The sequence below is a fragment of the Rhinolophus hipposideros genome, assembly GCF_964194185.1.
Source record: "Rhinolophus hipposideros genome assembly, chromosome: 8".
Lineage (NCBI taxonomy): Eukaryota > Metazoa > Chordata > Mammalia > Chiroptera > Rhinolophidae > Rhinolophus > Rhinolophus hipposideros.
In genome coordinates this window covers 61,431,056-61,447,789 of record NC_138054.1, presented here as the reverse complement: position 1 = coordinate 61,447,789, position 16,734 = coordinate 61,431,056, and the positions used below count along the sequence as shown (strand labels likewise).

Below are 16,734 nucleotides of genomic sequence, written 5' to 3'. Positions count from 1 at the left end.
AAATGACCCAGCACAAACAATAGTCCTTAATAATTACTACTTCAATTCCCTTGTTTCAAAAACTTTAAAGATGACATTTGGTGAGGATGGGAAGAAAAACAACAACAATAAATACCGTGCCCCCTCAAAAAACCTGCAAATATTCATATACTATACAAATTTAGAGCCGAATACATTCTCTTCCATCAGGCTCATTTATGCGAATTATCATAGCCTGAATGCAACATACTCAGATATAAGATATTAATAAAAAAGAAAAAAAGACTGCATTTCATTGAGACAGTTTTGTTTAAGTATTCACATAATACCTTACTTATCATACTAATTCTTAATCAATCAAGAGAGCCCTGGTTTCTAGATTAAGTAGGTTGGTTACATCTGAATGCTAGAAGATAGAGAATTATCCAATCCTTTAGTCAAAAATGCACTGCTTTGTGAATGACAAAAGATAAGACATTGGGAAAGAAAATATTTAAGGCTCATCTTGGAAACCAAGAAATTTGCATTTCATAGAAGGGATTTAAACTGCATTGGAATATAAGGTGTGTAAACATTTGCAGACAATTGCTTTCTTGGTCCATTGCCTCACAGGATACTTATCAGCCTTTGCAGTAGCAGTTCAGGAGCTGGCTCTACTCACCTGAACACTGTATATCTTAGCTGGTTAGCCAAGAAACAGAAAACAAAAAGACAGGCCATCATATTATGACTTTTTTCTTAATTTAACAAGTACTCTTGTCAGGACATCTTATTTCTTATATTCAGATAGAGTTAGGCTTTGCATTGTTTTTAGTGGTCCTTCACATATTTTTTTTCACGCAGTCATTCAACAAACATTGTATGTCTACTGTGTGCCACAAAAGCAGAGGTAAACAAGGCCCTAGACCAATAGAGAAAGACACTTAAGAAAGTCATTGATAATTCAGTTGTGCTAAGTGCTACAATAAAGATATGCCTGATTGTGGTGCTGGGGTTACAAAGATAAAGAAATATATTTTGTGTAGAAGAGCCTACACTGAACATAATAGAGTGAAAATGAGGAAATCTACAGATATAAGTGTTCACTTGTCTGACCTTCCATCAATAGTCAAGGTAAGCTTCCTGAGTTCAGGACCCTGATTTATATCACTTACTCATGGTCAGTACTTTTGTGGAGGTGATCCATAGAAATATAGCAAAATGCATTGTCTTGAATATCTATATCCTCATAAAGACTTGTACACAAATGTTCAACGCGACTCTGCTTCCCAGAACTTCCTGGTCTCCCATGTTAATCAATTATACAGTTATAGAAATGTTGGAACATTTAAAAATTATTCTAAATTAACCTCTTCATCATCTTGTAGGTAACAAAGCTGAGCTCCAAGAAGGATAAATGACCTAACAAGGTTATATAAACAGTAGTAGACCAGGGAGAACTCACTTTCAGTTCAATGATTCATTTTTTTTCTTAGTTGAATTAACATTTTCCTTTGTAAAATCCCCCCCTTTTTTATTTTAAAGAAAAACATATTATAAGGAAGAAGGCCTTTGTATCTTTCATATTAAGTCCAATAACTATTACAAGATTGTGGGAAATATAGGGGAAAAAAGGCTAAGAGGATAAATAATTGCTTCTATCAAATGAGAAAAGACAACTATTAATATCGTTAAAGGTTTTACTCTTTAAAGATAATACAACACAAGAATTCATAGGAATAATGACGGACAGCAACAGAAACCATTTTTTTCTCCAAGGGAATGAAAATAATCAGACACTAAGCAAATGTACCACATATCGGAAAATATGCACCTGATCCTTCAGAGAGACGTCAGATGTAATCCACAGGCAATGTCTTTCAGAATATCACTTTCTGAAGTTCCCCTTGACACCCATTTTTTTGTGGCCTTTGTCATAGCCAGTGGCAGGTATAGCTACAATAAGTAATTCTGTGGTATTATTCACTCAAGAGATTTTCTATGGTAGCAAAACATTTTCTTTGAAGTTGATATTTGTTCTTTTCACCAAGCAGTAACTTTTAAATGGAGTTTTTCATTTGTCTACACACACCCCCCAAATACTAAGTTTCACTGAGGATGCATTTTTTTAAAGCATTTTTCAATGTTGACCTTCCAAAGCCTATTGTACAAAACGTCGTTATATAACCTATAGCCAGCGGTAACTCAGTGATCGTGTAGTCTAGCATTTCCCCAACTGGTATCCATGTGCACCTGAAGATGACATTTGAGAGGGAGTGTGGGAGGTTGAGGAAGACAGAACGGGAGGGGAAAGATGGCTGCAACAACATAAATATTGCTACTTGCTCCATTTCATTTAGGAAATTCTGGGTTACGTCGACAAATATTTAATGAGTACCCCCTACTGCCAGACTCTACCAGATGCTACAGCAGAACAGGTTTATACCAGGATTTGTTTAGAGACTCTAACATGCTAGTGTTTGCTGTGACTATGACCACCATATGTTTTAGTTTTTCCGGGACAGTCCCAGTTTACAACTGTCGTTTCAGCGTTAATAGCACCCCCTTCACTCCTGTCATCCTATGACTCTGAATGGGGGGAGGGTGAATATCGTGCACGGATTTTCTTAAACTAGTATGAACAATGAAATACTTGCATTCACAGTTCTACAACCATCTCCTAGCACAGTGGTCCATAGAATGTGGTTTGGGAAATGCTGATCTACTCCACTCTCTTCATTTCATAGCTGATGGAAACTAAGGACCAGAGAATTAAAGAAACTCAGCTAGAAAACGGCAGAGATGGGAGTAGGTCCCAGGATTCCTGGCTCCTATCTCTGATGCATTTTTCTGCTATATCACAGATTGCCATACTAAAACACTCTTAACATGAACTTAAAAAGTCCTATTGTCAGATTGCAAGTATTATATTTTCTAATACAAAAACAAGTTACCCACTTTTATAAGTTAATTTCAATTTAAATGTAGTTCAAGTCCATTTTTTTTCTTTTTAAATCATAGAATTAACCAAAGATGCAGTCAATGCGGAAACATTACCTTGTAGTCAATTCTTCAAACTTATAAGCTAAGTTTTCTTATTTCCTATTCTCTGTTTTCCTTCTACTCACCCTCTGGTGAATGTGAGGTAACTGATTTCTTCTTATCTTCAAAGTGTTAGTGGCCTCAAAGGTGTGTGTGTAGGGGGTGGGGAAAGAGCTAATTTTATCAACCAACAAACTTTCCAGTGCCTACCACAAATAGTTCTGCTGTATTTTATTCCCCTCTATGGTTCCAAGTGTTCTTTAAAGTGAGGATATTACTTTTTGGGGACCATTTGGTACCTAAGAAAACTCTAAATAAATTACAATGTAATTCCCTTGTTCTTTGAGTCTCTATACGCTTACTAACAAAGGCTATTTTCTGATTCTGATTACACCAAAAGATATGGCCTTAGAAAAAAGTCAGGCAAAGCACTCTATCTTTAAAAATAAGTTATTCACATTTTGGATTATACTGGCTACTGCTATTTCTAGCTAACTGTTATGTATTTTAGGTAACTTAGGTATTTCTTTTAGAGAAGAGGAAGTAAATGATTTATATAATCTTTAAAAAGAAAGCTATTTCTTATGTGCTTAGAAATATAAATAGCCTTTTCTGAGGAGAAAAATGTAAAAATACCCAATAAAACGGGGTTTAAAGTCTTGGGAGATTCATTTCTGTACAGTATATCTTTTTGCTCATTACCAAGAAAAGGGAGTTAATATTAATTAAACCTTACTCAGACAAGATAACCGGTCAAGTATATGAGAAGAAAATTATGAGGTGATTAAGGCAGAAGAACATTTCTGGAGAGAATCTATTCTTGGATTTGTAGGTGGTGATATGAGACACATGTGACAGAACATCCTTCTCATCACATGGGACGTTGTGACTGTTACAGAGCTTTGAGTTTTGCAACATAGCACTCTCTTCTGTGATTAAAAAAAGGCTTGCCTATGATCATTTATTACCGTTTGAAATAACAAACTTAGTCAAGTCTAACTACTGTACTCAATTAGAACCACCTGTTTAAAAAAATAAGGAATACAGATATTGATCACATCAAATGTTTTCATTGAGAGGTTGACACAAAATCTCATACAGTTTATCGTGGATGGTCTTAGAAGCTTTCCTGTGTATGAGAAACAGAACCACAGGCCTTTTTGTATAAGTTCCTGTATAGCTTGTCCATGCTGTTCTCAAAGATGGGTCGGTGGGATTTTCCTTTATAAGAAGCTGCCCTGTTGGACCAGTATTCGCCATCATCCAAATGGAGAGTGCCATGTGGCTGCTGATATGAGCTACGAAAAAGTATATAAAAGATTAAAATAATGGTGAAACGAGATGAGAGGCAGTACTACATACTTCAAATACAGAGTACTTCATGGGTGTGTGACCCTATGCTTGAGAAATAAAAGACAAAAAGGTCTGTGCCTTCCAAGAGTGATGCTACTTGCATGGAACAATGACAAAACAATAAAATGAAAATTGTGCGTGGGAGACAGAGTTAACAAGGAATTCAGAGAAGAGAGATAGGGGCAACACGGTAAACGCAGAGCATGGATGCTGTGGTGTGGCCGGTTATGACTGTGCCTGGCCACTAGAGTCAGGCAGAGCTGGCACTGAATTCCACTCAATCCTTTGTAACTAGGGACCTTGGGCAATGTGTTTAATTGTCCAATCTCAGCTTCCTTTTTAAAATTTTTGCAGTATTGTTGTAAGGTGCATACTACAGTGTTTACCTTGCACACTGAAGTTATTAAGTCTGAGGCACTGAACTACTAGGTAATTTATATATATTTATCCAAAAAAAAATCTTAAAACCCTTTGAAGTTTGGAACTGTGGAAATTGAGCCTCGGTGAAGTAAAGTGACTTCCTAAGACTACTCAACTCTAAGTGGCAGAATGGAAAGGGATGCCAGTCATGTCTGTGAGTCTGAAGTCCCTTTTATTGTGACATGCTCCTATTGTCCTCAGGAGGAGTAGAAAATTAGGCTAAATATGAACCACTTTTGGAAAATTGAAAACTAGGCAGAAGAAGTCCTTATGTGAAGCGATAGGATCCACTGTAATTTTGAGAGTTTTGAAGAAAGAGAGAGAGAGAACAGATAGGAAGTTATGAAACAGACCAGGACCCCAATGGGTGTGATGGGAATAGAGAAGAAACGGCAACTTTTTCTGAAGGCTTTTTAACTAGAGTTGCAATTTTACTATCATACACGTAAGATTAACCATATCACTTGCTAGGAATAAAATGCTGACTTTCTCAAAGACCAAGGTTATTTTTTGAAATGATTGATCTACTTCAAAAAATTAAGTACTTGTTATAGGTAAGACCTCGCAGTCACGTTAGAGGTTATGAAGTTTGCACTATATAAAACTGTATGTCCTGGCTATTGGATGCTACAAATATTTTCTTCATATCTTTGGAATCTCACTTCTTCCCGGACTTATCAGTCCTATGGTGTTACTTCTATTGTCAATTGTGAAATAGGAACCCTTAGAGCTGTATATCTGTAAGAAGTATTTGTTATTTGGCTCGAAGTCAATCTCAACACTGGAATGCAATAAAAGTGACCAGGAACAAAGGCATAGAATGGCTGTTATCATTCCCAGAGTTTGACGCAGTGTCACAGAGGAGGTACTGTAGTAAGAACACTTACACAACTCACTTTAGAAAACAGTCTGGCATGACCCAGTGAGGATTAATATGCAATTCCCTCCCAGTGATTCCACTCCCAGGTACCCCAGTGAAATTCTTGCACATGTACCAGGAGAGACACACAAATATGCTCATAATAACACTCTTTGGACTAGAGCTAAGAACTAGGAGCAGCCTGAATATCCATCTACGTGAACAGATAAATCACATCGGGGCATATGCATACAATGGTATGGCATACAGCGGGGAAAATTAATATCTGTATCTACATGCGTCAACATGGATGAAACTGAAAAATCAACTGAGGGGGAAAAAGCAACCTTCGAACAACACACAGTTATAAACACACTTATATAAAATTTACCACAAGTAAAATTAAATAATTAATTGATTAAAGATAAATACATGTGTGGTCTAACTAAAGAAGAAAGGATTAACAGAAAAGTCACAACAGCCATTATCTTTGTGGAAAGTGATGTAATTGCTTATGGGCATCAGGTGGCTTTACAGGTATGGGTTATGTCCTAGTTCTTACGCTGGATGGTAAGTAGTTATTCAATTTTTTTAAATTTATTTCTTTTAAATTAATTTATTATTGTTATTACTGTTATTATTATTTAGGATGACAAAGCTTAAAATACTTTCCTTTGTTACAGTTGACGCATTTTATATTAAGTTTTTTAAAAATTCACTTCCATGAACTATGACAATGGGTCTTTCAACTTCCTGATGGCTTTGTTTAAATGATTTTACCTCCTATTTCCTACTGATATTTACTAGATTCTGTCAAACTTTCTTTACACTTGGTACCACCTCTTTCACCCTGGAAAAATTTGAAAACAATATAGTCTCTGGGATAACAAAGGTATTTTAAAACATGATTATCATTACTTCTATCCTGTCAGTGTCAGAGAGGTAATTGAAACAATTTATAATAATATCAATATAATTAAACAATTTCAAAAGGTTTTAGCCAAGTCTCAATGCTATTGCTTTGATAGTTACATTTTTTTCATTGCCTTTGTTCAAGAAATAGTCTAACCAACTAAATACAATTTATTTCATACCATTTTTCACCAAGCCTAACTCCTGTTGTCATTTAAAAGTTTTTTTTTGACAATTTGAGTCAAGTGATAAAGAAATGACACATACAAATACATTAACAGAAAGAGTTCTGCATGCTCTTTGTATCTCTGCAAACATACCTACCAGTCTAAGTCTCCACATTTGCCTCTGTTCCCTCATTCTGCTTTAGGAATCCCACATGTTGTGTTTGCTTGGTTGAATTTTGTTTATTTGTTTTGCAACAAGTTGTGCACTAATTAACATTTCACAAAACACAAATTTGTCCCTATCTCTGGATTGCCCAAAATCAGCAATTTTACTGCACACTGATGGCCAGATAACAATGTCCTTTTCTGAGCTCTATTATTTTGTTTCGTTGCCAGACTAGTTCTCCAATAAACCTACTCAACAGAAGTTTGATTTCTAACATACATCATTACCAAACTCTCATCTCAGAAAGGTAAGCAGCAGGGCTGCTAACTTCAAATACCACAGTGAATGTTTTTCTGAGATTACAAAACAAATTCCTAATCCCTATCATAAATTATTATATTTAATGTTACTAGGCATAGATTTGCTACTGTTTTGGTTCCATCAGACAGCATTTCTTTTCATGTCTCAAAACTACCTTAAAATACCACCTCAATAGCTTGCAATGAATAAATAAAATTCAGAAAGCTTTTTAGGAGCAACTGTGAACCCAATAAGGTTCTGTAAAGAGCTAAAGTGACCAAAATAGACATTCTAATGCTTTCAGATCTTGCAAAATTTATTTCTATTTAAAGTTGCAAACTTTTTCAATTTAGTGAACAATACTGTGGCTCTCTGGAGAGAATTTGGGAATTGGTTAGGCTTGGAAGTCTGAATCGCAAAAGAGAGATGTGAACACAGAATGAGTTCTAATATGGTTCATGGATAGATAGGTACAAGATCCTAAAAACAAGCATTTCAGAATCCTAAAAACAATATTTACTTCCAGACATGGAAGCAATGGCTGTCTAATTCATGCACTGAGAACATATTAAGGCAATTCTGATTTTCCATTACTGTGTATATTAATAAGTTTAAAATGTGTAAGTGACACTAAAAAGTCATTACGGTAATAGGCTTTCAAAGACTATATTTCTCTGTTTTACATGAGTATCTCGAGCATTCATTTATTCAAAGCATTTAGTAAGTTCCTATTACCCTCTACAAAATACTGTATCTGTGCTATACACCATAAAATGGTTATCTTCAAAGCAGGAATAATACTGTTATTTTATTAAATGCAGTGCATTTATTTTAGCAACTTATATTCTTGCTACTTGAATAGGGAACCTTCTATTTAACTATGACAATGCTATTAAGAAAAAAAAGATAAAAAAGACGAGAGATGAGGATAATATCTGAGACATGGGCAGTTTCAAATCCTAAGGTATACATTATAAATTTATTTTTTAAAGCTTAGCATATACACAAAGAAGGAAAATGTCTTAGGCAGCTTACCATAGACCAGGAGACAAAGGGTATGGCTATTTTTTTGTTTAGAAAAGGGTGAACTCTCTTGAAACCCTGACGGTGTTTTCTATAATCAGTATCAAATAAAGACCAAGCACATATTACTCTATACTTATGTTCAAGATAAACTATCTATAAGGCTATATACATAGAAGAGAAGGCCAGAAGGTAAGATGGATAGGCTACCGAAAGAATATTAATTCTAAAAAATAATTGGCAAGTCTTAAGAATTTTTTAAATAATGGCCATTACCATTTGTACTGAAAGAACCAGAGTTGAAAGTGACTTTAAAATATAACAATGCATATGCTGTACTTCAAACCTGTGATCTAAGAGTCAATATAATCAAAGACAGTTTATGAGAGATGAATTCCTTTCCATTACACTCAACAAGAGTTCCTATCAAGCAAAACTTTGATTGCAAAACACCTAATGTATGCTCTATAGATACATTGGATGGATGGATGGATGGATGGATAGATTGGATGGACAGAAAGAAAAGTATTCAGAATCTTGGGAGTTCAGAATAGATGCTAGAAAGAAGGTTATATTATGGTCTAGTAAAACCTAAAAGGCATTTTGTATCTTTAAAGATACCATATACAAGTAAAATGTCATTAAAGACATCAAAATTTACTGGTAAATTATAGCAGAAGTTCTCAAATGTTAATATGCACCACAGTCACCTGGAGGGCGTATTGCAACTTGCTTGGATTACAGATCCTCACCTCCAGAGTTACTGATTGAATGTGTCTGAGGTGGGGTCCAAGAATTTGGATTTCTAACAAGTACCAGGGTAACGCTGCTGCTGCTCGTCTAGGAACTACATTTTAGAAAGCACTAAATTAGAGGCTTAGTTTTCTACAGAAAAAGAAGAAAGAAAACTTAGGGGATAAAATTCCATCTTGTCATTTTTCTTCTATTAATTAGCAGGAACTATACAGTAAACATTAAAAGACATCTATTCAAATGAATTTACTGAAGACTGGTTATTTATAGCTTACTTACAGGTTATTTCTTTGCTTTCCCTGAGTAAAAATATGTAGAAATGAGACACTGACGACAAATAAGGCCTAACAGCTTTCATCATTATTAATTCCACTATTGAGTCCTTATATAGAATGTTCTTAAATATCACAATCATAAAATGAGTTTACCTAAGTAATGTCTTAGAGTTTCAGCAATGCAACTGATCATTATTAATAAAGGGCCCAATTTTAACATTTGAACGATTTTTAAAAATTGAGCTCCTAGTACATTTCAGAGACCCTGATGGGCAGACAAAAGAAAAGTAAAACATCTGTGCCTTTAAGGAGCTCACAGTTAATAGGAGGAGGCAAGACAGACATATAAGGAAATAGCTATCATTGTGAGATAGATATTACTAATCGAAATTACACACACACACACACACACACACACACACACACACACACATATATATATATATATATGTATGTATGTATGTATGTATGTATGTATGAGAAAGTAGCAGGATAAAGGAAAAATGCCTAACAGTCTGTTAAAGTCATGGAAAGTACCTCCGAAGAGGGAATAACTAGAACTTAGCCCTAACAAATGAATAGGCATTTACTAGATAAACAAGAAGACATGGGTTATTCCAAGGCATGGAAACAGTCCAGAATGTCATGAAATACCAGACATATCTGCAGAGGTAAGAATAAGTATGATTTAACTATTAAGAGTCAAACAGATACACTTGACACTATCGTGTTTCCCTGAAAATAACATTGAGCTGGACAATCAACTCTAATGCGTCTTTTGGAGCAAAAATTAATATAAGACCTGGTCTTATTTTATTATAATGTAATGTAATGTAATGTAATGTAATGTAATGTAATGTAATGTAATGTAATAGAATAGAATAGAATAGAATAGAATAGAATAGAATAGAATAGAATAGAATAGAATAGAATACCAGGTCTTATATTAATTTTTTCTCCAAAAGATGCATGAGAGCTGATTGTCTGGCTAGGTCTTATTTTCGCAGAAACAGGGTAATAAAAAATATTTTTTAATTAAAAAAAGAAAGTCAAACAGAATTTTATCCTGGAAGGAATAAGGAGCGTACAATAGAAGGATAAAAAAGGGATTTCAACTATGATGAGAGATTGAATTAAGATTATAATAAAGTCTCCTTAACCTCAAATATCATTTTTAGTGCACATATGGGTAAAGAGGATAAGTTGTCTTTATTTAAACACACAAAAATAGTATTTTGAAGTGATATTTTAAGTCATCCCTCTGGTTTTACTAATGCAGGTCACACTTAAGATTATTACCATGTCCAAAGAGAACATCCCATTTGTTTTCATTATTCTTTTCTGAATTCCCTCCCATACTTCTAGTAAAAACAACAAAAAAACTAGTCATAAAAATGACCTAATATGGAGTATAGCCAGAATACTTCAGAGTAGTTTCATAAATAAATAAAACAATGAACGTATTTTTTATTCTTAAAGGCAATTATCACTAAAACTAAAACAACTACAGTTTGAGCATAATATCACTAAATGTGACTTATTATGGCTCCCAAAGTTAACTTAGGACTGAGGCTAATAATCTTTCCCATGTCATCATTTAGCCAGCAGTTCACCCACCTAATATCTAGTTAAGGCCATAATTGGCCATACTTGTTTATGAGAATGTCATAAAATCATAATTCTCACTAAAAGTTATATTTGGTGTATTACTTTCTCATGATCTATTTAAAAAATAAATTAGGCTGGCAAAAATTGCTAGTCACAAAACCCTTCTGTTTGTCTATTGGTATTCTTTAAGGCAGCTACAAGTTAAACACTGGACCTGTACTGATACTTTCCAGGTACCAGGCATCAATATTAAGTTGGCTAATCTAATTACCAACATCATATTTTTGTTTTTAAAGATGAATATAACACTTCCATTTTCTAATCATGAGAAACTCTCTAGACCCCTAAGCTACAATTTTTACAACACTTTGAAAAAAATCATGTAAATATACAGCAACTCAAATTTTCTGAATATCAATTTACCTTCAAGAAAAAATTTTAAAAAAGAAAAACTAAACCTTTAATATTTAATAAAAAGAACTTTTATGGTACTTGAGTTAGTAACACAAGATACGATGAATTCAAATTACGATCAAGCAACATTTTCTCACTTAAAATGAAGGCTTATTCTTAATTATTCAAGGGATTTGAATAATATAAGTCTACATATTATTTGGATGGTTTTACTTCCATTTGTTAATACTAACGATAGCTTTTGGCTATTTATTACATCTTAGTAGATTCATCAAATTAATCAGATAGTCATCAATGGAGAAGAGATGAAAACTAAAGTTAATCCTGTGTTATTTAAAAACATACCGCCAACATTTAAACTACTTAGTTTGACATTCTGTTATAAATAATTTCATAATTAAAGCATTTATTTATATTGAACATATTCCTACTGTTAGTTACCTGAGAAAATATGCATAAGCAAATAGAGAACAGTTTATACCAATAACTAATTTCATAAAAGAACAACATGGCTCAAAATTTTGGGTAATAGTCATGAAAGGCCGAGTTGTACTCTAAATATGAACTTCAAATTATTTTTACCCTTATTTCTCTTTTTGTGGCTGAGTCACATTTTTATGAAGCATCATTTCATGTCTCACCTTTAATTAGGACTAATGCTGAAATAGGATAATAACGCCAGAAGTACTGAGGACATTTCAGATATACATAGAAAGTACCAAAAGAAGGGAAGAGCAGCTCAGGGCTCTGGAAATTGGCACGGCTACCATAGCAGATGTCTAAAATTTTGTCAAAGGCCGACAATATGAAAGTGAGAAGGAAGTCTGCATGGGTAGTAGATTCTTTCCCCAATCCAGCTCCCGAATCCCAAAGTAGTGAAAGTAAAAGGTCACTTAAATAACTCCTTGATAAGAGATTTCTCCAAAATTAATTTCATACTCAAAGGTGGTGGAGGACATAGGACTACTAGCATGGATATATAAATACATCCTGAAATATGTCCTGAGTACGGGGATTTGCGGGGAAACCAAATAGACTAAACGTCTTAAGTAGGATGAAAGCCATCACCATTAATTGACCATATTTGTTTTCATTTAAAAGTTTCAGTAATGCAAACATTCAAATATTTTAATAGAATTTTATGTAGTTAAGTACTTTATATATAATTAATAATCGCTAATTTGAGTCTAAATTTCCTACAAATCCAGCAGATTAAGAAGCAGGTTATACTTATATCAACTATGAGAAAGACCTCTATAAACAGAATTAACCAAGCCCATACCTGTACTCGGGGTCACTGTCATAGGCAGAGTCTCTGTATAAGAGACCTCTTTTCAGTTCCAGTTCTTCTTCTTTCTCTGGATCTCTCTCATCCTGAAAAGTGTGAAGATTTTCATTAATTCATTTTATAGGTAAAATGATGCTTATGTTTCATTGGGAAATGCTCTCCTCCTCCCCCATTATAAGAAATTGAGTTAAATGTTTGGATGCATTAGGAAAGAGATGAAAGGGTAGGTGAGACTTTATTATTCTGTTCAATAAAACTAATACAGTTTCATTATACGCCTGCTAATACCGCTTATCAAAGACTGGACACTCGGTAGGTGTTTCTTGAATCAATAAATGAATGGGAATGGATACTGTGTCAAGATACATAATAAGATGTGTATATCTTATACATTGTTATATGAACTCTCAACAGATTGTACCTGCATTCTGAATGACAAGTATTTGAGAAAACTATGTAGCTATAAGCATTCTAATACCCACTTATGACTTACAACGGAGAAGACTTAGAATAATTACTCATAAGCCAAAATGCAATAATAAGCCCCAATAGGCAAAAATGAAAGGCAAGCTAGTTGGAATCAAATATATGGATACTTCTCCTTCTATGGGCAGCTTGTTCTACTAACTGACACATTCAAAGGCATATTAAATAAAGTTCCAAAGAGACGGCTTTATTAACTATATCATTCGCAGTAATTATGTTCTTAAGATATGTTATTTTATATAATTTAGTATCAAATATCTTTCTCACCTACTGGCCAATACCCTTGTTTCCTAGTCAAACTGCAACAGAAATAAAGAGAACTGATAACAAAAGCAACTAGTAAGCACAAATAGAGAGCTACACAGATTAGTATTAATAAGGGAGATTCATTCAGTTTATGAAAGGAATCAGCTGGATATAGATTATGAAGAAAAACGATTTTTGAAATTTGCCGATGGCATACAATTGGGAAAAGAGCATTAAGTCAAAAATATAAGCAACAAATAAAGGAGCAAGTTAAAAAATCACAGAAAACGTGAATATATATTTAGAATTATTGAAGCTTCTAGGTGAACCAAACCCCTTTATCATTATGAAGTAACTCCATTTATTTCTACTAATGTCTTTTCCCCTTAATTTTGTTTGGTTTACTATAAACATAGCTACAATGGCTTTCTTTTAGTTAGTGCTTAGATGGTATATATTTGCTTTTCTACTTTAAACCTTTCCTTACTATTAGGTTTTAGATCTTTTTATTAAATAGAATATAGCTAGATGTTACTTATTTTTGTCCAGTGTTATAAGTTAATAAAGTGCAGCTTTATTTACTCTAACAATATTTCAGATAATGTAATTGTCTGTAATAAGTGCAAAAGACGCTACAAAAGAGGTATAAGAAATTAAAAAATGTAATGGTTTCAACCATAAGAAACAAATTATGTTGCAAGAAAAACTAAATGAAAGAGATATAAATAAATTTAAAAATTCTATCCCTGGGAAAAATTGTCAATTTCCAGATTATATAATAAGTAGTATCACACATAAACATAAATCAATATTCCTTGCTTAATTTTGTCAATACAGATGAAAAAAATTTTGGCCAGAAGTAACAAAAACATTGACTAAATTTTTTAAGTTATAAATGAAAAAAACATATAACAGTAAAAATCTGAACCTCAATTATCATTACACAAAACCATACTTTGAATTGGCTAATTACTATCCTAGACTCTCAGAATAGAAAGATGACTAAGACAGTTCCTGCACACATGTGGAATAAGGTTTGTTTATTCTATGAAGCTCTATGGATAGAATGGACCAAAGGATTGAATTATTAGGAGACATAATAAACAACAAGGAAGAACTTTCTAATTAATGAAGCATCCTCAAAACAGAATGGTTGTCTTAATAGGAGTAACTCATGTAGAGTTCTGACACACATCTGGATCAAGGATTTCCTAGAGGGGAATTCTGCCCTGAGAAACAAAAAGGATGACCTTCATGGTTATTTCCTTCAAATTTTAAGACTCTATTTTTTGACATTTAATATATATTCAATACACATACATATCTCTTATAAGAGTCCTTGTATAGTTTTTTTCCAAAGGTCAGGTTATATAAAAGCAGAGAGGCAACAAACATCACATCTTACATGTTATTGACTATGGATCGAGCAAACATTTGAAGAGATGTATCATTCCTCTCAGTGCCAGAAAATACGTTCCCAGGGCATGGAGAGGTAATTCCCTTCTAATTCCTCACCAGCATTCCCATTTGCCCACACGTAAATAAAGAAAAAGATGGATGACACCAGTATTTTTTAAGTACCTTCAAGGTATCTAAGACTGAGTTAGGTTTTTTTTTTATATGGGTATCATTTAAGCCTTTAATAACCTTATCAAAAAGGTACCGAATCTCAGAAAAATCACATAACTTGCCTAAAAGTACAAGTTATTAAGTGGTAGAGCTGGAATTTAAATCCAGGTCTAATTTGATTTCCAGTATATTTCATTCTAGAATGCACGTAAACTGGACTACGAAATCTAAACCTCCATCCCAAGCCATTAGAGTATTCTCCTATATGAAAATTAGGCTTACACTCTTTCAGCTAATATCTATTTAGTTTTTTTTATGAAAGTATTCTGAAATAATATAGCTCAGAAGAAATGTTTTCAGAATTTCCGTGAAGAAATATTTTCCTTTCAGCAAAAGTCATTAATAAAATGACACATTATTAAAGAAAGCCGAGGCTTTCCTTCTCTGAATTGGCAGTGAGTTAAATTGTTCTCTAAAGATTCCTTTCATCAATGATCACTATCTTACACCATGTAATTGACACCATACTTAGAATATCCCTGGAACAAAGACATAAAAGATATCTACCCATGCTTGCCAACTTAAAAATTTAGGACAAAGGTGGTTAAAGAGTCTAAGACAAAGCCAGAAAAAAAGGGCAGCAATCTCACTAATCACATAGTATTTAAATAAAACATATACTTGTCATACTAAAACAAATGAAATTCTCATATACAGTTAAAACTACCTGTGAGTTTTACTGCTATCAAATTCAAAACATTATTTATAATGAACTGTGTACAAGGACAAGAATTTAAATAGACTTTGATCATTTGTTCTAATTTGCACTGTCACCTTGGACAAATAACTTAATCATAACGGTTTTAGTACTTTAATTTAGGTAGAAAATTTAGATAGAGTTGGTCAAAGTCACAAGGATAAAAAGTTGCATAGCTGGCCTTGAACTCAGGTTTCTCTAATTCTGTAACTTGGTTTATATTTTAAGTATAATAGAAGATAAAATAAAGTCTAAAGAGAAGACCACATAAAGAACACTTAAATGGTAATTTTGACAAATTGCTGCGGGCAGAGTGTGGAAAAGCATGTGTGGTGGTTAATTTTATCTGTCAACTTGGCTCAGTTTATGCCCAGATTTTTGGTCAAACATTATTCTGTGTCTTTCTGTGAGGCTTTTATGGATGAGGTTAACATTTAAATTGATAGACTTTGAGTAAACCAGATTGTCTCCATAATGTGTGTGGGCCTCATCCAGTCATTTGAAAGCCTTAATGGAACAAAGACTGATTGCCCCCGAGGAAGAAGGAATTCTTCCAGCACACTGTCTTTGGATTCAAACTGCAATTCTTCCTGAATGTTCATATTTTCTATTCTCCAAGCCTCCACAACTGTGTGAGCCAATTCTTTAAAATTTCTCTCTCTCTTCCTCAATACACACACACACACACACACACACACACACACACACACACACACACCCTGTTGCTTCTGTTTCTTTGGAGAACTCTGAATAATACAGCAGGAGAATGAGAAATTCTTCAAAATATTAGCTGGAGATTTCAATACTTCACTTTTAACAATGAATAGAACAATAAACCAAACAGAAAGAAGAGCAACAAGGAAACAGAAGACTTGAACAACACTGTAAACCAACTAAACCTAACAGATATCTATAAAACACTCTACCTGACAACAACACAATATACATTCTTCTCAAGTACATATGGAAAATTCTCCAGGAAAGACCATTTGTTAAACCACAAAATGAGTCTCAGTAAGTTTAACATAACTGAAATCATACAAAGTATGTTATCTGTCCACAATTAAGTGAAATTAGCAAGTTATATCCATTATTGAAAACTCTCCCTCAAAGGTGGGCTGTCAAAAAACAATTAACA

The 16,734-nt window shown here is 33.7% G+C and overlaps 1 protein-coding gene across 5 annotated transcripts in view; it reads right to left on the bottom strand.

Moving 5' to 3' along the window:
- SPATA6 (spermatogenesis associated 6) overlaps positions 1-16,734 on the bottom strand; it is a 72,790-nt gene that overhangs the window by 9,401 nt on the left and 46,655 nt on the right. For 3 of the 5 annotated variants that reach the window (XM_081057489.1, XM_081057491.1, XM_081057490.1), the window contains exons 7-8: positions 12,533-12,624; positions 1,643-4,298 (exon numbers count right to left, since the gene is read on the bottom strand). In XM_081057489.1, coding sequence (XP_080913615.1) covers positions 4,118-4,298; positions 12,533-12,624 — 273 coding nt within the window. In that variant the 3' untranslated portion in view covers positions 1,643-4,117. Of the gene's footprint in view, positions 1-1,642; positions 4,299-12,532; positions 12,625-16,734 lie in introns of those variants that run through there. The other 2 variants (XM_081057492.1, XM_081057493.1) reach the window with 1 other exon arrangement.